General features: G+C 42.5%; 1 protein-coding gene across 1 annotated transcript in view; it reads right to left on the bottom strand.

Annotated features, from left to right (window-relative positions):
- Window positions 1-20,336, bottom strand: part of brd7 (bromodomain containing 7) — a 32,746-nt gene extending 12,410 nt beyond the window's left edge. The window contains exons 1-7 of the mRNA XM_069901619.1: window positions 20,228-20,336; window positions 10,482-10,684; window positions 9,075-9,204; window positions 7,757-7,811; window positions 7,048-7,192; window positions 4,681-4,791; window positions 1,770-1,957 (exon numbers count right to left, since the gene is read on the bottom strand). Of these exons, the coding sequence (XP_069757720.1) occupies window positions 1,770-1,957; window positions 4,681-4,791; window positions 7,048-7,192; window positions 7,757-7,811; window positions 9,075-9,204; window positions 10,482-10,684; window positions 20,228-20,276 (881 nt within the window). The 5' untranslated portion in view covers window positions 20,277-20,336. The remainder of the gene's footprint in view (window positions 1-1,769; window positions 1,958-4,680; window positions 4,792-7,047; window positions 7,193-7,756; window positions 7,812-9,074; window positions 9,205-10,481; window positions 10,685-20,227) is intronic.
- Window positions 20,337-20,906: the final 570 nt, after the last annotated feature.

Here is a 20,906-nt window from a genome sequence, read left to right as displayed (position 1 = left end):
AATTCAGTTATTTGTCAATTGAAATGTTCAATTCCCTAGGGGATGATTATATGCGAAGTAAAATAAATACAAAATTTAAATGGCCAAAGAATGGATTCAAATAAATAATAATTTAAATAATTTGAATTATACTTCTTTAATTAAGAAAATTGATGAGGATCTAAAAAAAATGGATGGATTTACCTATAACTTTATTAGGTAGAGTTAACTGTATCAAAATGAGTACTTCTCCATGGTTATATCTTTCAATCATTGCCTGTATTTGTCCCACAAAAGTTTTTTTCAAGTACAGAATAAATAAAGTTTTTTTGGAAGGGTAAATGGTGAGGCTTTCATTTGAAAAATTTGAACTGGGAGGGCTACAACATCCAAATTTTAAAAAAAATTACTATATAGCGGCACAAATGAGATTTCTCTCTTCTTTGAGGAAGGAGATAAACCAACGTGGATTAAAATAGAGATGGGACATGAGAGTAGAAACTAGAGATAGAGATATTCCATTGCTGAAACATTTGATTACAGTATGGGATAAAATAAATGTTGAAATGGGAACGAGGAATAATGTAATACAGAAAATGCCATTGACACTGATCAACTTTACAATGAATAATCAGTTGTTTTACATTTGGTTTTCTAAAGGAATTAAGAAAATAATGGACTGTTTTGAAGAGGGAAAATTAATGACATTTGATCAATTAAAAATGTGATACAGAATAATGCAATATTTTGTTATTATCAAATAAAGTCATATTTACATGATAAATTTGGTCTAGCAATGTTATTGCCTGAAAGGAGTGGGATGGAAATTTTGATTGGTAATAAATCTGTTAAAAAATTTATTTCATTTATGTATGCATTATTGCAAAAAGGAATGCAAAAACAAGGAATTCATGGGTCTAGATAGAGATGGGAAATGGATTAAAATATTAGTATTGGGGAGAAAAATTAGCAAGAACTTTGTCATGATAGCCTGACAAATACAAAAAATGTTAGATGCAAATTATACAGTATAATTTCTTACATCAGTTGCATCTTACCCCACAGAAATTACATAAGACTGAAATCAGATTTATCAGATAAGTGTTTTAGGTGTAATCAAGAGGTAGGTACTTTTTTTTTTACACTCCACATAGTCATGTTCAAAATTGAGATCATTTTGGATGGAGCTAGGAGCATTTCTCGAACGGGTTACGGGAGTTAAATTCCCTCAAGATCCTATGCTTTTCCTATTAAGGAATCCAGGATAAGACAGATATCAAATTTAATTTGTTTCAAAAATAATTTGTGAAAATTTCATTCGCAATTGCAAGAAAATGTATAGCAGTAACATTGAAATCAGCTTCACATTTGAGATTGGATAGATGACATGCTGAAATTTGTAGATGTATTCCTCTCGAGAATATTACATCACATATAATTTAAGAAATAGGTATGATTCCTTCTTGAAGATTTGGTGTCCAAATTTACAAGCCGTAGGTATTAATTTATAAAAAGTCATCCACTAGACCACTGAGAAGCTTCTCAGCTCCTTGGAGTCAATTAATTAATATATGATTAAAATATCAAGGTCCAAGTCTACGAAATTATGAAAAAATTAATAACTATGTGTTCTACCATTATTTTCTTACTTTCCTTTTCTTTTTAGTTTTCTTACTTATGTGATAAATTGGGTCAAAAAAAATGTTCAATTCCCTAACATTCAAATCAAAGAAACATTTTTCTGAGAAAAATGGTTTCACATACATATAAGCATAAAGCAATTTTCACACCTTCTGTCCTCATTCTTTAGATTAGCTGATCTTGTTCCTTCATTTTTCATTGTTTCCCATATGGTATCCATGTCATCTTTCCTGTGTTCTCCACTGCACTCCCCTGCTCTTAGCTTCTCCCCTTGCTTGTGGGATTTCTCCAGATCCTGCATGAAATCTATACTGTGCTTCAGACTTTGGATTTTCTCCTGAAAAAAAAACATTCAAGTTTGAATCCACCACACAGAATAATTAGTACTGCAATACATAGGGTACGGATAAATAATTAAAGTATGAGTAGGCAACTTGATCTAATCTGTTTTTGCTTCTATTCTGGTGACAATACAGAAAATGACATTTAATTTTAGTCAGAAATATATTCACCATCACAAATGTTACTCATTCATTTTCTTTCATGTGACCTTTTTCTGTCTAAAAATATTAACTGCATTTGTTTTGGAGTAAAATGGAGAAAGATTACCAATACCATTGAGCAGATGCAGCTGGACATCATCTATTTATTTCAGATAAAGCGATGACTGAATGTGATCCCCACAGAGCTAGAAAGCTCAAATCATTAATGTTAGTCACCGAAGAAATGGAAACATTAAAGTTTTCAAAACACTATTAAGTAGCAAAGCTACTTTAAAAAATAATTTAATTTAGAGATACAGCAGTGCACAAACCTGTGCTGCCCCAAATATATCCCTGCGACCAATTAACCTACTAACTCCATTCGTCTTTGTTCGATTTATCCCTCCGGACGGAACCCCTTTGCAACACAAAACCAAACTGGTTTTTTTGTATCCTAGTTCTTACAAATTGTTCTTGACCTGATATGCTACCTGACCTGCTGAGTGTTTCTTTTTCTGTTTCAATACCTATATAGATTCAAATGGGAAAGAATCGATAGGACTATACCAGTAATTAATTGAGTGAACCAATATCATACCTGGAGGAAACCCATACAGACACTGGGGGAATGCACAAACTCCTGACAATAGAGTTGGGCTTACTTCTACATTAACCATGCTGCCCTTCTGTTAAGTCTTTTGTTCAAAAGCCTGAAGATCTAAGCTAGATATTTATGCAAGTTTCAAGAAATGTCAAGTTTCTAACATATGTAGAAAGAAGCTGGTCACAGAATAAAATATTCATAATTTAATGTGCACTCAATAGAGTGATGTTAGAGTGATGTTAAGTTGTGCTCAGCCCCTTCAATGTCAAATTCCCCACTTATGAAACATTTATGTTTCTCTTCGATTTAATGACAATTAGAGAGGAACGATAAATGGCAATATTGACAATAGCCACACTATAAAATATATTATGCAGTTTCTCTCTTTTCTGGTCTAAGCTTAACCAAAGAAAATGTGACTCTACTGTGCTGTTTCATTCTTGCTCAAAATTTCAGTGGTGACTTTGCACAGAGGAATGACCCAGTTATTGAGCTGAACCCACTTTCCAATGAAAAATAATTTGGGCCTTTATTGGACAGAATCATTTAGTACCATGATGGTTCGCACTAAGTGCCAAAATGGTGTAACAAACTCTTGATCTTGCTGACCTAATGAGTGTTTCTTTTTCTGTTTCCATTCCTATATAGATTCAAATTGGTAAGAATCGATAAGACTATACCAGTAATTAATTGAGTAAACCAATGCGTAAAAATATCACAACAGGATTAAAAGGTCAAAAATTTAAAACGGGTGGACAACCATTCAAGTTAATTGATTTAATTGTGGGGACACAAGAGATCACAAATGCTGGAATCTGGAGCAAAGTGCAAACTGGAGGAACTCAGCAGGTTCAGTAGCATCAGTGAGAGAATGGGCCGAACCCAGTATCAAGACCCAAATTATATTTTGCTATTAATATAGTTGACAAATTCTGAACAAAACTATATATTGATATTCCTGAAATTACAAAAAAAACCAAACATGTATTCAAAGAGATAAAGTTGTTATCAATGAGCTGACAAGATTTCTGCTTTATATCTGATCGCCCTTGCAAAAGTCTCGCTGGAATCACGCACTACATACAGCCTTCACCAAACAGGTTGTAGCTGACACTTTCCAGTTCTTTTAGAAGTTCAAGGTAACAGGTCACAAGGGTACATTTTACTTGGTCAGGAATTCAGATGAGGGATGGGGAATGGGAGGATAATGCGAAAGTGCTGGTGTTGGGGCCTTTTGCGATCCAGAAAGAGGTGTTGCTGGGCCTTCTAAAGAGAGCAAGCGTGGAAAAATCCACAGGGTCTGATGGGACATATTCCAGGTTATCGAAAGAGGAAGGTGGAGAGATTGCTGGGGCACATTTTAATGGGAGCCCACAGACCAAAATTATAAAATATTTTTTATGTATACAATAGAAGTACAGAAACCAACTAAATGATATTTACAAAGTGAGGGGAGGGAGGTATAGGAAAGACATTAGGGGTAAGTTTTCAAAAAAAAACAAAGAATTGTGGGTACCTGGAATGCACTGCCAAGGGTGGTGGTGGTGGAACAATAGGGGCATTTAAGAGACTCTTAGACAGGCACATGAATGAAAGAAAATGAGGGTTATGAGGTAGGGAGAGTTTAGTTTTCTTAGGTATATTGTATATACAGTTGGCACAACATCATGGGCCAAAGGGCCTGTATTGTCCTGTTCAGAGAAGGAGGGCCATAAACTTTGAGCTAAGTCCTAAGGAGGCCATAGCCAAAAGGTCAAGAATGGCTGCACTAGAGGCCATGTATTTCAGGTGAGGGGAGGAAACTATAAAGATGCACGGGGCAGGATGTTTCTTAAAAAAAAAACACACACAAAGTGGAAGCAGATAAGGGAATAGTATTAAAAGGCTTCCAGATAGACTCATGAATATCAAGCAAAATAGTAAAATATCTAATTAGTCTTGACATGTATTTCAATATCTATTTGCTCTTTTTACCTGGCTAAGGATTTTCATTCCAGAGTGCAATAGCTTCCTTGCAGCTTTGTAGTAAATGGTATCTGGCCTGTTATAGGTCATTGCATTCTCGCACATCATTTTGAAATCTCCCTGTAAAATAAAGATTTATTACAGAATCTTAGATCTAGTACTATTTTATTCTGCTACCAGCACTCATCCAATATATACATCGGTACATTCAATGACATTACATAAGGCACAGTAGAATACTATTTTACATGACACCAATCAGAAACAGATATATAATTTTAGTCCTAGAATGTAGTAATTATTATTGTAAATACTCTTACCATGAAAATTTATATCAAATTTTTATAAAAATTATAAAACAGAATTGCAATGGACAGGATTTAATGATCATCAACACAAATAATGAATACATTTTCAATGAGCTTATCTTTCAATTCTTAACACTTGCTGACTTAACCCCTGGTATTCTAAACCAGTAGTCACAATTTCACTAACTGGAGTAATCCAGAGATTACTACTGGCTTTTTAATCTCCTTGCTGGCCACCTAAATTCACCCCACAGGATCTCAGCCCTTTTTCTACCTACATCACTGATGTAAATATGCAAAATGACCTGCATCTTGAGTTGCCTACAAAGATCCATGTTATGGTATTTAGACATTGCCCGATAATGAATATGCATGGATGTGTATCCACTGTGGACAGCAGAAATGCTGTTTCATCTGGTTGTGTATGTGCAGTCAAATAATAATAAACTTGAATATGAACATATGTGCTACTGACTTTTGAAATTAATATTATGAGAGCACGCTCCATAAATTGGCGGTTTGTAATCTGGGGATGGGCTCATTCCCAACTGATTGCTCTCAGCTGAAAGTTTTAGAGGATCCCTAGAATATGACTATAGTGTGATTATCAAGCTGTCTTAACAACCAACAAATTTAAGAATCCTGAGACAGAAAATTGGAAAAAACTGCAATTTTTGGTAATATTTTGAATATTTCAGGGTGCAAAGTAAAAAAAAAGGAACATCAGTAAACTGTAAAAAAAAAATCCATTATATATTTAATTGTGAAGTCGTACACTATGTCCATCATGCCCAGGCAACTATTTTTGTCCGTCCACTCTATTTCCATTTGCCTGCATTCAGCCCATATCCTTCTTTGCCTCACCAATTCAGGTGCTCTCTAAACGCCTCTTAAGTTTATTGATTGTATCTGATTCACCACCTCCTCTGGCAGCACATTACAAATCAACCACTCAATTAAAAAAAAATACTCACCTTACATCCTTTTTTTCACCAATGCCTTTTGGTTTTTGATATCCATACTATGGGAAACAGATTCTGACTCTATCTATATATTCCCTATAATTTAATGTACCTCTTCTTGGGTCACCCCTGAGCCTCCTTTCCTGCCTGGAAAACAAGTCCAGTCTATTGAAATTTCACAAAATTTAAGTCATCCAATCCAGATAAATATCCTTTGCACTCTTGAAGTACAAATCTTGAGTGTATTACAATTCCTACACGTGAACAGGGCATGAGCGACTGCTAAACAGTAATGAACACCCTAACCCTCACCCTTACCCAGATTCAACCCTTTTCAAATACAACCCAAATAGAAGCCCCACAACAACAGCAATCTCCACAACAGACTCCATGGGCTAGCACGCTTATGACAAATTACAGGGACACCCTAACACAGACCCGAGCTTACCAAGAAACACCACCAATAACCCCAACACTAACTCTAACCCTAACACCATACAAATTATAAAAACTGTTGAATGAATGATACAGAGACCTACCGGAGAAGATACGAGGCCAACAGAGACTAGAAACAGACACAGTGCAATGAAAACATGGGCCAGCACAAAGTGGCAGTTCAGAGTGACACAGAACCCTAGAGAGGGGAAACATGTGAACACAAGGGGGATGATTATCCCGCTGCCCGCATATTAACAGTTGATGAGAATGCACTCCCAATAACATTTGAAAACAACACAACTTGCAAAAGAAAGCAAACGAGTCTTTAGCATTCAAAACCTATAGATTCATAGGAGAGTATGAGGATTATATTGTCCATTTCAGATCATCTCCATTTTAGCAAGGGTTTTATAATGATCAGAAACCATTAATAAGTTTTTTTTTAAATCAATTTGCTGCTTCTGGTCGTGAGGATACAGTTATACTGCAGCTCGTACTGAATCTTCAATGTGTAGGTCACAAGAGTGACCTAGATTTCATAATTTTAACAATAGCTACACATGTAAACTGGAAAAGGGACAACAAAGTGTTTCTTAAATCATACCTTTTAATATTCTAAATGCATATGAAAGATCTTGAAGCATTTAATCATACAGAGCATACTGTACCTTTAATTCCTCAAGATTCGGGTACTCATTTTTCTTCACCTTCTCTTTCATTGAACTGAAGTCCATTGGCTGCTTGATGATCAGAGAGTATCCAGGTGCGATAAAATCAGTAACTGGGAATGAGAAAAATGCATTGGGGTCTTTCCTGTAAGAATGCAAAATGAAAATCGGAAAGACCTTTCATGAAAAAAGTGATTCTGGCCCATGTACGTAGACTAAACACACGAGAGAGAGATCTTAAAAACTTGACTTTATCTTGGCAATTTATTTTGATTACTCAGAGATCCTTACTGAAAGTCTTAAAATCCTTAGTCTTAAGAAAATGCAATACTGAAATATTCATAATTCCCAAGTCTTCCTGTCTTTCTGAAGGGCAGTCACTGGGATAATATACGTTCAAAATAATTTTATTGACTGCAATGCACCAATTAGATATTTCACATTTTAAGTGAGACTGCTTTTCATCATTTGAAATGATTAAAGAGCAGACAAGATTCTAAACATAAATCAACATCCAAACTTAAACAAGTTCTGTTTGCTGGAGTCGTAATCCAAACAATGTTCTTTGAACAATAATTTTAAAATGGTGTTTGATGACAGTTTCGGCTTCACAAACATCCTTAATAATGTAATCAATGTCTTTTGTTAGACTCCCCTAAATTATTCTTCCCCCTGAGCCAAGAAAATATTTTAGCAGTTAGTTACTTGCCTTTGAAGTTGTCGTAAAAGTTGATAGAGCAATTCTTGGAACGGTGTTTGATGTTCTTTAATAGAAACAGAGGAAATATTTCAGCAATAAATATACAAGGCTAAAGGCAATGCAGAGCTGCATAGAACTTGCAAATTTTGGATTAAAAACAGGTTCTATCTAGTCTTGCTTTTTGAAATCATTGTCAAAGATCAAGGAAAAGAGATTGGAGAAACCCTGGTGAAAGCCAACTTCATAAACGACTTTAAAGAGAGTTGGAGAGGCACTCAAAATTATACACAACAGTGAAGTAGTGATATGCAAAAGTTAAATTACTTTTCTGAGAGCCAGCACAGGCATTATAAGCTGAACAGCCTTCAGCCATAGTGTAATTTCTATGTATAAATGAACACGAATGAATAAATGAATGGGGAGAAATGTCATGAAGTGGTTTTATGTAGACCATCCGTTCTTATTGGGGGCCATACTGGTCTGCTGGGGGTCACAGCACATTCCAGGGTTGGGGGGGCGGAGCCATTGACTGTAATCATAAATTTTTTAAAATGTTTTTTTATGTAGTCGGTAGGAGAAGTACAGAATAAACCAACTACAAATTGACTGCTTCACATGGAAGGGGCCCCATGAACTTTGAGCAGAGTTCTAAGCGAGCCAATAGGCAAATAATGATTGAGAATGGCTGATGTCGACAGTGCCTGGAATCACAAAACAAGCAATTTCACAGTACAGTAAAACTATGATAATCCACACGTTCAGAAATTTAGTACTGGCATATAAGTAGATTTTCCAGACATATGGTTGGCACCCTATTAACATCTCTATCGTCTTTAATTGATTTCCCCCCCCAAACTTTATGCTTATGTTTGTCAGTGATCGAGTTGAAAGGGAGTGTAGGAAGAGAGTCCCTGGTATTTTAATAAGTACATGAGCCAGGTTCTGGGTGAAAACTGGGTCTGGGGTGAGTGGAAGGGGAGCACAGGAACTGGGTCTTGGGTGAGTGGAAACGAGTGGAGGAACTCAGGCCCTGGTGTACTGGATGGAGAATGCTGATGTATGGAAAGGGAGCTTTGCAAACATTGCAAAATGAGCCAAATGCCAAACCATCAAGACTTCCAAATTAGCTGGAGGTGGGATTATCAGAATTTTACTCGACTGGCAAGCATCATCAAGACAAGAGATTGGTAAAGATTGAACATGATGTATAAACAACTCAAAATTAACTGTACATTTTCTCAAAATATCTCACATTTGTGGATCAAATATTTAAGACAATGCAAAAATTAGAATGTATGAAAGAGATTGTTAAACATTAAGGATTCACCTTCCACTTTTATTAAAGGAGAGGTTATGTGTCTTTCTGGTGGCATTTCAAACCTTGCAGGAGATCGACTTCTTTCTTCCTCTTCCCGTTCACTAACAGAAGGTTCTTTCTCCCGCTTTTTCTTTTCATCCTGAAGAGGAAAAAAAATTAGATCACATTAACCTGTTTCATCTCCGTCTCTATTTGATCCCATTGGATCCTTGACACCCTGTCTAACAGTGCATTTTGCGAATAGGGGTAGTAACATTTCCTCTACGATCATACTCAACATCAGCGGTCCTCAAGAATGTGTACCCAGCTCTATTCCCTCTAGACCCACAAGTGTTCTACAGGAGCACAATAGAGCATTCTGGCTAGATGTGGTATGGCAGGTGCAAATTATCAAATCAGAGACCAGAACAGCGGGTGATTAAAACTGCTGCGATCGATAGTTTGAATCTTGAGAGGTGAAAATTAAACACTGTTAATAAGGGACATATCTAGACACTAATTTCAGATATCTGCACAGGCATATTTAAGCATGAAAAACAAGGCTGTCTGAATTGCCTTGATTCTCTAAAAACCACTCTAAGATATTTACTATTTATATCCATGACTGGCAAGATAATGCAATACTCACCAAAAATGAACGAAAAGTTTGAGCTTATCTAATTGACTGTTGTCATGCGCAAAGTAATTTAAAAAAAAGTGCTGTATTTAATTATTGTAAAATTACCTGGTTGGCAATCTTTCAAAAGCATGGAATTTTATTTCTTGAGAATTAATTATTGGAAGTTTTAAAAGTTTTTTTTAAAAATATATATTTTTTCCTTCCCCAAAGTCTTCTTTTCTTGCCTTTTGGTTTGATTATTGTGTGTAACTGGGTATATTTATTAGCTATTTTAATGGAAAATTCAACTTTAATTTTCTGCCCAAGATCCTGTGTGTCTCACCAATGAATTTCCATTTTGATTGGTTGCGGAGACACTTAGCTTCAGTCCTGATCACATGGTCTCCATATCCTAAGGAGTTGGAGTTTTGGATCTCCAATTCCATCAAAGCACACAAGAATTAAGAGAGACAAGGCAAGTTTTTGCAACAGTTCTTCACGAAATAAAAATCACATTTCTATTTGATGCATCAACTCAGCCAGTCATTCTGATGCTTGGCAGCTTACTTTAAAATATGGAAGACATTACAAAAAAAAACTCAGCAGCATTCATAGTTAAGTAGTAGGACACCGACTTTTTGGGCCGATGTCCTTCAACGGGAATCTGGTAAAATGGCGGGAACAGTGCCTCCAGCACTTGTGTATATTGTGCTCAACCCCAGCATCTGCCGGCATTTGTGTTTCACTATATTTAACCAGTTTATTCTCTTTATAAAAAGCTGTCACTGCAAAAAGATCTCGGTGCTGTATCACCCTACCTTTCTCCTTTTCCGTTCATCCGGAGTAGTGCGTTTCTCTTTTTCCATCTTCTTTTTCTTTTTTTTCTTTTTCTCCTTGTGCTTATCATGATCAGGCTTGTCCTCGTTTATACTGGATTCATGCCCTAAACTTGCTGTTGACAATTCTGTTATCTCATTTCCACCTACTTTAAGAACCAGCTTTAAAGGCTTATCTGTGTATTCTGCAAAGCAGAAGGGTAGTGGGGCATTGGAATTTGAAGACAAGATTGAGAATTGAACAATTCAAAGTTAGAAGTCACTGTAAGAGTACATTCTGCGGGCCAGGCAGAATTTTTACTGATCAGAAACTGTGAACTGTACTCAAGACGCTGAGAAGTGATGGGGAGAGGGAAGCCCTGATGTGAGAGGGGAGGGAAACAGGTAGACACGGGGGAGGGGTTATTGGAAATTTCACTTCCTGTGGATGCTGCGTGACCCGAGTTCCTCCACCACGTTTGAGTGTTGCAATCTACCTCAACATCTACACACGTTCTTGTTTTAACTCCCTCCCTTCTGAAATTGTTCATTGGAGCTCGTCAAGTGCCATAGTCCTTGGTGAAAGATCCATCCCAGAGATGGTCGGGGTAGGCACGGGACTCATAATTCTTAGTCCCTGAGCCAGGACCAGGGTTTCAACCTCAGGGTATCACATGTGAGAAGCCACTTCTATGGACCCAAAGCTTGAAATGAATAACATTGTTCTTAAAGCTAATTTTTTTAGGTGACATGCAATGAGGAATTTCTTTCATAAAAAGATGCAATTTGTAAGAAATAATCTTTAAATCAAGTTTCTGAATGATTTTGCAGATGATTTGAATGGAATTGTTTGTATTGACACATACTGTGATACCAATAAAAAGCTTTGTTTTAAAAAAAATACACATTACAAAAGAAAAAATGTAAACCAACCGCAATACAGAAAAAAATGTAAAAAATAAAGGTTCCATTATTGTCATGTAATACAAAATTTAGAATGTACCAAGCAGACAGGGAGTCATCACTTTGACCAGCGTCCCTCTACAGCACCTAGTGTTCCTAGGCAGTCTCCCCTCCAAGTACCAACCAGGCCCATGCCTGCTTAGCTTCCGAGATCAGACAATCTTAGGTGTATTTAGGCTATTAGGTGCTGTCCACTAAAAAGTGTGCAACAAAACAAAAAGAGCCCCTGCGTGAATCTCTGATTGACTCTGCTGTTTAGGTGTCTGATGGTGGAGGGGTAGCAGCTGTTTCTGTGAGACTTGTGCACCTAGATCACTTTCCTTATGGTAGCAATGAGAACAGAGCATGTGCTGGGTGTTTTTTTTTGTTGGTGCAGAGAGTCATGCCTGTGATATACTGGGATGCGTCCACTACTTTTGCAGCACTTTCTGCTCAGTCATTGGTGTCCCCATACCAGGTTGTTGTGCAGCTGGTCAGCACACTTTCCATTACGCATTTGTAGAGTTTTAGACAAGTTTACCGAACCTCCACAAACTCCCGAGGAAGTAGAGGTATTGACATGCTGTCATTACAATGACTTTAGAATGTCGGGTCTCGGAAAGGTCAACCGAGATAGTGACTCCCAGGAATTTAAATTTGCTCACCCTCTCCATCTCTGATCCCCAGTGATCTGTGGGTAGAGGCCACTGATGGCCGCGGCACACTCCCAGTTGGACAGCATGTCCTTTAGGGCACAGACAACACTCAAAGCTGGGCAGATGGCAGTACCAAAATGTGGGGAGAGTCCAGCCTCTGGCTCCAGCCCCAAACGCTCGTCCAAGGCATAGGGCAGCAGGTGGATGATGGCTGCGGCCAAGCTGGTATCGCCAGCCAGTAAGCACCAGATATGGGGATGTTGGCGTTGAAGGGCAGCGGGGAGGATGCAGGAGACTGCCTTGGCAGTGTTGTGCACAGCCAGCACGGAGATGAAGTGGATGATGGAGAGTCTGATCTGGTCTCCTGCCGTCCACTGCAAGCGCATAGACAGTGCTTTGATGATGTCAGAATCTTGGCCCCACACAGCAGAACTGCAGGACAGGATGACAGCAGACAGCTCTGGAGCAGCCGGGTAAGTGGTAATTGCAACCCCTCGAAGAGGAGAGGGCCGATCTGGTGGCAAAGGAGGTGCCCACACACGGCTTTGGCCAGCTTGATGCAGAACTGCAGGAGGAGCAGGCTATCGGGTCGATGGAGCGGGGCGTCGGCAGCTTTCAGGTGCTCCACCAGCTTGTCGAGCCTTCCGTTGCCTCCCCTCCCAATCGAACTCCAGACGCGGCAGCAGGGGTGTAATGCTGCTGATCCCAGAGTTCACCGGAGCGCTGTGCTGGCTCGCGGCAACAGCTCAAAGCAGAAGCATTAGCCGTCTTCATTACGCATTATCCCCCATGCAGCTGGAACTGCTCTGCCAGAGCCAGGGATACACAGTGGTCCCAGCTGTGTGGGGGATGAGAGTTACCTTTTTATCGAAGGTAAGAGAGGGCATCCATGGGGGGCTGGGATGACGGACGGGGGTCAGGTGGAGGAAGGGGTCTCCTTCTGAAAATGAAGAATATTTGCTCAACATTTTTAAAACACAGTTCTATTTCATTCAACTTACCCCCACCTCAAACATTCAACCTCTGAAATCACCACAACTCAACCTCATTTTGTGTAAATGCCTTGCTTGTGTGAACTGCCATTCCAGCAATAAGTATGCTAATTTATTACAATAAATTACATTAATGTTACATGAGTAAAAACCATACTTGATGAGCAGATGTCATCTACTGAAAAAAATGCCGACTTTTGGAGGTTGCTAGTGTTTGGAATCCTGTATAGTGAACCAGGCATTTTACAGAACACATTCAAAGAAAAATTGATACTGAATGAATTACGATAAAGGAGCAGCATCTTAAACCAGGAGAGATGTTGAGGCAAGGTTTGGGAATGGGAATTCTAGACCTTAATGAATATAAAGCTGTAAGAATGGCCACTACCGATGAAACTAAAATTGTGGGAGAAGAGAAAGAACCAGAATTAAAGAAATGGAAAGGTTTGGAGGACTCACATGTCAACAATTAAGGGATGAAAAGGACACAAGCTCATATGGGCGGAAAATTAAATTTTCTTTTGTCGTAAGATATCCCAGCCTCGAAGTGATAGAACTTGCTATTTAAGAGCTGAGAGCAGTTTGGCCAATCTGATGACTCTTTTTTAAATTGAGAATATATTTCTGTTACAAAGTATATAAAAGGGCTATTCTCTGCTGTGTTTAAAACACTGAGGTGTAACAGTACTTTCATCACCTCATCAAAGGGTTAGCATGGAAATGATTTGAAGTGGTAATTAAATCTAGAATAACCATGCTCTTTTATGAATGGCAAGCGTTCACAATATAGAAGTAAACAATATCCACACTCATCCTTTATCGTCAATTATCTAACCCCAATCAACACAAATTAATCACTTTGCAATTTGAGTTATTTATGATACAAACAATTAAATGCAAGAGACATTCCAATCCACTTCAGAGTAAGTAATGGCCAGTGAGGTGCAATAAATGTCAGTGCTGGTGGATGCAGGTTTGGAAACTTTTGATGATCAGAAAAAAGACAATTATGCAAAAGGATTTGGGCTTTATGCCTCATGGTGCAGAGCTAAACGATTAAGCACTTTGGCACTGAAATCCTGGCAAATTTATACAGATATGTGGTGGAAAGTGTGCTGACCACAGCTCATTCTACATGATCTTGTACGGGCACTCCAATTCCTGAGCATAACGCTCTGCAAAAGGTCGTTGACACAGCCCAGGACGCCCTCCCCACGATTGAGAACATCTACAGGGAACGTTGCCGTCAGAGAGCAGCAGCGATCATCAGGATCCACACCAACTAGCGCACGCTCTGTTCCCGCTGCTACCATCAGTTAAGAGGTATAAGGGCACCACCAGATTCAGGAACAGCTGCTACCCCTCCAACATCAAACTCTTCACAACAAACTCAATCACGGACTCATTGAACGACTTTTACTTTTGCTACTTTATTGATTTTGTTTTCGCTCTGTATTGCATAGTTTGTTTACAAGTGTACATTGTGTAGTTTCTTTCCCCACTACCAAAATGTGGCAATTCTGCGTCGCCCTCGGAAAAAGAAAATGTTTTGTATGTACTCTGACAATAAATCTGAATTTGATGGTGAAGTGAAGAGAAATGGAGATGTACAGTTTGAAAACCTGTAGAGTTGCAAATATAAGATGACTATAAAAATCTGATCTGAGGCAAGGCTAAGATTTTTGTTTTCAACTGAGTGTTGGGGAACCAAGAGATTATCACGATTGTAAAATTTTATATAGGCTAAGATAGAGGGCAAGCAATATTAGACATAGAACTGCAAGACTACACAAAGTATTGTGTGCAGCTTTGGTCACCCAGCAAGATGAAGTATACGAGAACCAAACAGTACCTACTAGAATCCCTGAAAAGACTGACGACCCTGTGATATCAGTCTCTGAGGGTGATGTCAGAACATCATTCAAGAGGGTGAACCCTCGCAAGGTGTTAGGCCCTGACAGCATGCTGAAAATCTGCACCGAACAGCTAGTGGGAGTGTTCACAGACATTTTCAACTTCTCACTGCTGCAGTCAGAGTTTCCCACCTGGTTCAAAAGGACATCAATCATCCTGGTGCCCAAGGAGAGTAGTGTGAGCTACCTCAAAGTCTACCACCCCGTCGCACTAACTTCTACTGTGGTGAAATGCTTTGAGTGGCTGGTCATGGCCAGAATTAACACGTATCTCAGCCTATCATCTCAATCACTCCATAATGGATCGTTGGCTCTCCACTCAGCTCTGGATCACCTTGAAAACAGCAATTCATACATACAACTGCTCTTCATCGACTACAATTTGGCCTTCAATACCATTATTCGCTCAATGCTGGTCAAGAAGCTACAAACTCTAGGCCTCTCTAATCCCCTCTGCAACTGGATCCTTGACTTTTTCATCAGAAGACCAGTCAGTACGAATTGGAAACATCTCCTCTTCATTGATTATTAACACAGGCACACCCTAAGGATGTGTGCTTAGCCCACTGCTCTACTCGTTATACACCCATGACTGTGTGGCCAGGCACAATTCCAATGCTAACTACGTTTGCAGATGACACCACAGTTGTCAGCAGAATCACAAACGGCAATGAGGAAGTGTATAGGAGGGAGATCGCTCTGCTCGTTGTATGGTGTAACAACAACCTTGTGCTCAAAACCAAGGAGATGATTGTGGATTTCACAAGGAAGTCAGGGGAACATGGCCCAGTCCTCATCGGGGGGGAGGGGGGGGGCTCAGTAGTGGAGAGGGTCAAGATCTCCAAATTCCAGGGTATCAACATCTCCGAGGATCTGTCCTGGAGCCTCCATGTTGATGCGATCACAAAGACTGCTCGCCAGCAGCTATACTTTGTGAAGTGTCTGAGGAGATTTGGTATGTCACCGAAAATTTCTACAGGTGTACCATGGAGAGCATTTTGGCTTGTTGCATCACTGCCTGATATGGAGGCACCAATTCTCAGGACAAGACTAAACTCCAGAGGGTTGTTAACTCGGCCTGCAACATCACAGGCACCAGACTTCACTTCATTGAGGACATCTACGAGTCAGTGTCTTAAAAAAGCAGCCTCTATCACTATGCTACCATTGGGAAAAATGTACAGGAGCCTAAAGACGTACTCAACAGCAGATTCCTGAGTAATCAATGAACCAAAGACACTGCCTTACTACTTTTAAAAAAATTTATAGTGATGTTGTAAGATGATTATAATATTAATGTTTGCACTAATGATGCTGTCGCAAAACTCCGAATTTCACTATTTGTTTACGACAACAGATTTTGACTAAGCAGAAAAAAGTACTGGAAAGATTCATGAGTGTTGCTGGGAGTGGTAGGCTTGAAGGCTGGGACTTTGCTACTTGGAGCAGAGGAAATTAAGTGTGGGGGGAGGGGAAACCATAATCGAGATTAAAAACATGAGGGGCATAGATAAGGTAAATAATATCTTTTCCTCCAGGATAGAAAAGTCTAAAATTTGAAGGCAAAGATTTAAGGTGAGATTCGAAAGATTTAAAAGGGACCTGAAGGGCACCATCTTCATGCGGGTCATGGTGGGTATATAGAATGAGCTGATGAGAAAGTGGTAGAAGAGGGGACAATTGTAATGTTCAGAAGACATTTAAACACATACATTTAGGAAAGGTTCAGAGGAATATGGACCAAACACAGGCAAATGTGACTAGCTTGGTTGGCAGTGACAAGTTGAGCCAAAAAGCCTGCTGTTGCACTGTGGAACTCTTATCCCTGAAAATTAAAGCCTGATCATCCAATTCGCTCTTTGATGTGCTGCAAAAACTAATCACTAGGGCATGCAATTTTTCTCAATTGGAAAACATACTAATGTCTAGGGTCGACCATGTCAGAATGGTTTTACCCAAAAGAGTACCCCTCTCACATTTGGTAGTTGATACCAGCCAGCATCAGTGGCAAAATTCCCTTCTCTTATGAAAGTATGATATGTTCCTATGCAATAGGAGCATTGGAGATTAAATGAATTGAGTGTAATTTACCAGTGGGCATTTCTCAAAAATATACTTTGGAGAGCTTGGCATTAATTAAACTCCAAAACCACTCGGGTGTTTAAAAACTCCCAAAATGCCATGGATTGGTTCATATTGTTTCTTAATTTTGTAGTTTAAAAGAGTAAATTGTGAGGATGTGCTGCTGTTGACAGCCTCCTTCCCGCAAAACATCTCAGAGGTTTTGAAACATTACACTGTATTACACACACGTTGAAAACTGGGCACTGAGAATTGTGTAAAATTCAGAACAAAGGTACTCATTAAAATCTTCTGTGATGACCAATTGCACTTATGGCAATAGGCTGGGTTGTAGAGAAAGAAAAAAAAACCACAATGGTGTCTTTAATATCAAATAAAAAGTAATGATCCTTGTTGTGCAATCTGAATTGAATCCGCTTTTCTCTGCCAATCCTCACTCGCCGGGCATTTGGAGCTGGGAAGATCTCACCTCCATGTGCAGTCACCCTTTCAAAACATCCAGAGAACAGGCAGGGGAAAAGAGTTAAATGCTCACAGGGTAAACCCCATCTGCTGAGGAGGTCGAGCAGGCTTAGTGGGAGAAAAATTGTGGGCACTTCGGCCTGGAACCTTCCATCGAGGTCGGGGACGTGGAGGAGAGGAGCCAGCACCAAGAGGACACTCTTCTCCCACGGATGCTGCGCGACCCACTGAGATTGTGCTCAACTTCAGAGCCCCATCCCCCCCCCCCAAAGTAGACTATTCACATAAACTATTTACAGAAAAAAAGCGTTGAGTCTCCTCAATCCCATAATTGCAATATTATTACATAGGGCTATTTCCACCACTGCCACCACGGTGGTGCCTTGTAGCTCCCTGACACCACAGTTGTAGTGAAAAACACAATCTCAGCAGGTCTCAGCAATAGACATGTTCAGCAATGTTCCTCATATCCTCATCACTAAGTAAGGTGTGCTTCTTAGTCTTAAGAATATTCTGAAAATGCACGATCTCACATTTTTAGGATTAAATCTCACTTCTCATTGCTCTGCTGATCTTTTACCTCGACCTTTGCCCAAACCAGCCGAATTTCTCCAGCATTGTTCCCCCCCCCCCCGTTAGCCCCTCTTCTGTTGATTGAAGGGCTTCCCCCGAGGAGCCTCTCATTGCCCGGCGGGCGGGCAATACGGGGCCCGGGCAGGCAGGCAGGCCTCCCACCGCAGGAGATCGCAATGCGGCTCACCATGGGGGGTGGGGGGGGGGTAGGGGAAGGTGCAGGCACCCTGGGGGGGGTAGGGGAAGGTGCAGGCACCCTGGGGGGGGGGTAGGGGAAGGTGCAGGCACCTTTGGGGGGGGTAGGGGAAGGTGCAGGCACCTTTGGGGGGGGGGTAGGGGAAATTGCAGGCACCCGGGGGGGGGGGGTAGGGGAAGCTGCAGGCACCCTGAGGGGGGGGGTAGGTGCAGGCACCTTGGTGGGAGGGGTAGGGGAAATTGCAGGCACCCTGAGGGGGGGTAGGGGAAGGTGCAGGCACCCTGAGGGGGGTAGGGGAAGGTGCAGCACCTTTGGGGCAGGGTAGGGGAAGGTGCAGGCACCTTGGGGGGGGGGTAGGGGAAATTGCAGGCACCCTGAGGGGGGGTAGGGGAAGGTGCAGGCACCCTGAGGGGGGGTAGGGGAAGGTGCAGGCACCCTGAGGGGGGGTAGGGGAAGGTGCAGGCACCCTGAGGGGGGGTAGGGGAAGGTGCAGGCACCCTGAGGGGGGGTAGGGGAAGGTGCAGGCACCCTGAGGGGGGGTAGGGGAAGGTGCAGGCACCCTGAGGGGGGGGGGTAGGGGAAGGTGCAGGCACCCTGAGGGGGTGTAGGGGAAGGTGCAGGCACCCTGAGGGGTGGTAGGGGAAGGTGCAGGCACCTTGGGGGGGGAGGGGTAGGGGAAGGTGCAGGCACCCTGAGGGGGGGGTAGGGGAAGGTGCAGGCACCCTGAGGGGGGGGTAGGGGAAGGTGCAGGCACCCTGAGGGGGGGTAGGGGAAGGTGCAGGCACCCTGAGGCGGGGGGGTAGGGGAAGGTGCAGGCACCCTGAGGGGGTGTAGGGGAAGGTGCAGGCACCCTAGGGGGGGTAGGGGAAGGTGCAGGCACCTTGGGGGGGGGGGTAGGGGAAGGTGCAGGCACCTTGGGGGGGGGGTAGGGGAAGGTGCAGGCACCCTGAGGGGGGGGTAGGGGAAGGTGCAGGCACCCTGAGGGGGGGTAGGGGAAGGTGCAGGCACCCTGAGGGGGGTAGGGGAAGGTGCAGCACCTTTGGGGCAGGGTAGGGGAAGGTGCAGGCACCTTGGGGGGGGGGGTAGGGGAAATTGCAGGCACCCTGAGGGGGGGTAGGGGAAGGTGCAGGCACCCTGAGGGGGGTAGGGGAAGGTGCAGGCACCCTGAGGGGGGGTAGGGGAAGGTGCAGGCACCCTGAGGGGGGGTAGGGGAAGGTGCAGGCACCCTGAGGGGGGGGGGTAGGGGAAGGTGCAGGCACCCTGAGGGGGTGTAGGGGAAGGTGCAGGCACCCTGAGGGGTGGTAGGGGAAGGTGCAGGCACCCTGAGGGGGGGTAGGGGAAGGTGCAGGCACCTTGGGGGGGGGGTAGGGGAAGGTGCAGGCACCTTGGGGGGGGGGGGTAGGGGAAGGTGCAGGCACCTTGGGGAGGGGGTAGAGGAAGGTGCAGGCACCTTGGGGAGGGGGGTAGGGGAAGGTGCAGGTTCCCTGCGGGGGGGGGGGGTTAGGGGAAATTGCAGGCACCCTGAGGGGGGGTAGGGGAAGGTGCAGGCACCCTGAGGGGGGGTAGGGGAAGGTGCAGGCACCCTGAGGGGGGGGGGTAGGGGAAGGTGCAGGCACCCTGAGGGGGTGTAGGGGAAGGTGCAGGCACCCTGAGGGGTGGTAGGGGAAGGTGCAGGCACCCTGAGGGGGGGTAGGGGAAGGTGCAGGCACCTTGGGGGGGGGGGTAGGGGAAGGTGCAGGCACCTTGGGGGGGGGGGGGTAGGGGAAGGTGCAGGCACCTTGGGGAGGGGGTAGAGGAAGGTGCAGGCACCTTGGGGGGGGGGTAGGGGAAGGTGCAGGTTCCCTGCGGGGGGGGGGGGTTAGGGGAAATTGCAGGCACCCTGGGGGGGGGGGTGAGGCGTTCGGCTCTTTGCCCGCCTGCCCCCGGACCTTACCCTCGGCTGCGTGCTTGTCCGACTTGTGCTTCTTGTGCTTCCTGCCCATCGTGGACGCGGCGGACACGAACAATGGAGGCAGAGGCGCCAGGGCGAAGGAAGGAGGGCAGACGCATCGAACGGTCAGGCTGGCTTGCGGAGCGCCGAGTCACCGATCGGCCGCCCCGCCCCCACACACACACACACACACACAGAGCAGGCAGGCAGGGAGGGAATGGCTGGAGTGGACGGCCGCCCCTCTCCTTTTCTTTCCCTGTTAAAGTAATTCTGTTTCTCCTCATAGTCATCAGCATTTGACAGGAGACCTTGTCAATACTGGAGTCATTTAAATGTGTAATTTGAGATTTATTTGATATGGCCAGTATCCAAAATAGAGATGAGGGAGCAGAATGTCATTTATTTTAATGCAGTCTAGCTCTGTCTGGTTTTAATTTCTTTCAAAAATATTTTTATTGAGTTTAACTTATAAATCTTGCATACAAAGTCTTCTAATATAACCAACAACAAGTCAATATTCATACCCCAAATTAAATGTAAAATTAAATCGATATTTGCTTATTTAACAAATAATTTGTGTTAATTTAAAACAAGTGGAACCTGTGTGTTTTCTGTCCTCGTTATTCGTGAGTGTGTGGGTCATAGAATGCGTGTAAAACAAAATTATTCAGGCAGCTGCCTA

Source organism: Narcine bancroftii, chromosome 10 (genome assembly GCF_036971445.1).
Source record: "Narcine bancroftii isolate sNarBan1 chromosome 10, sNarBan1.hap1, whole genome shotgun sequence".
Taxonomy (NCBI): domain Eukaryota; kingdom Metazoa; phylum Chordata; class Chondrichthyes; order Torpediniformes; family Narcinidae; genus Narcine; species Narcine bancroftii.
The sequence above is the reverse complement of the archived record's forward strand: the minus strand, read 5'-3'. Positions and strand labels throughout refer to the sequence as shown.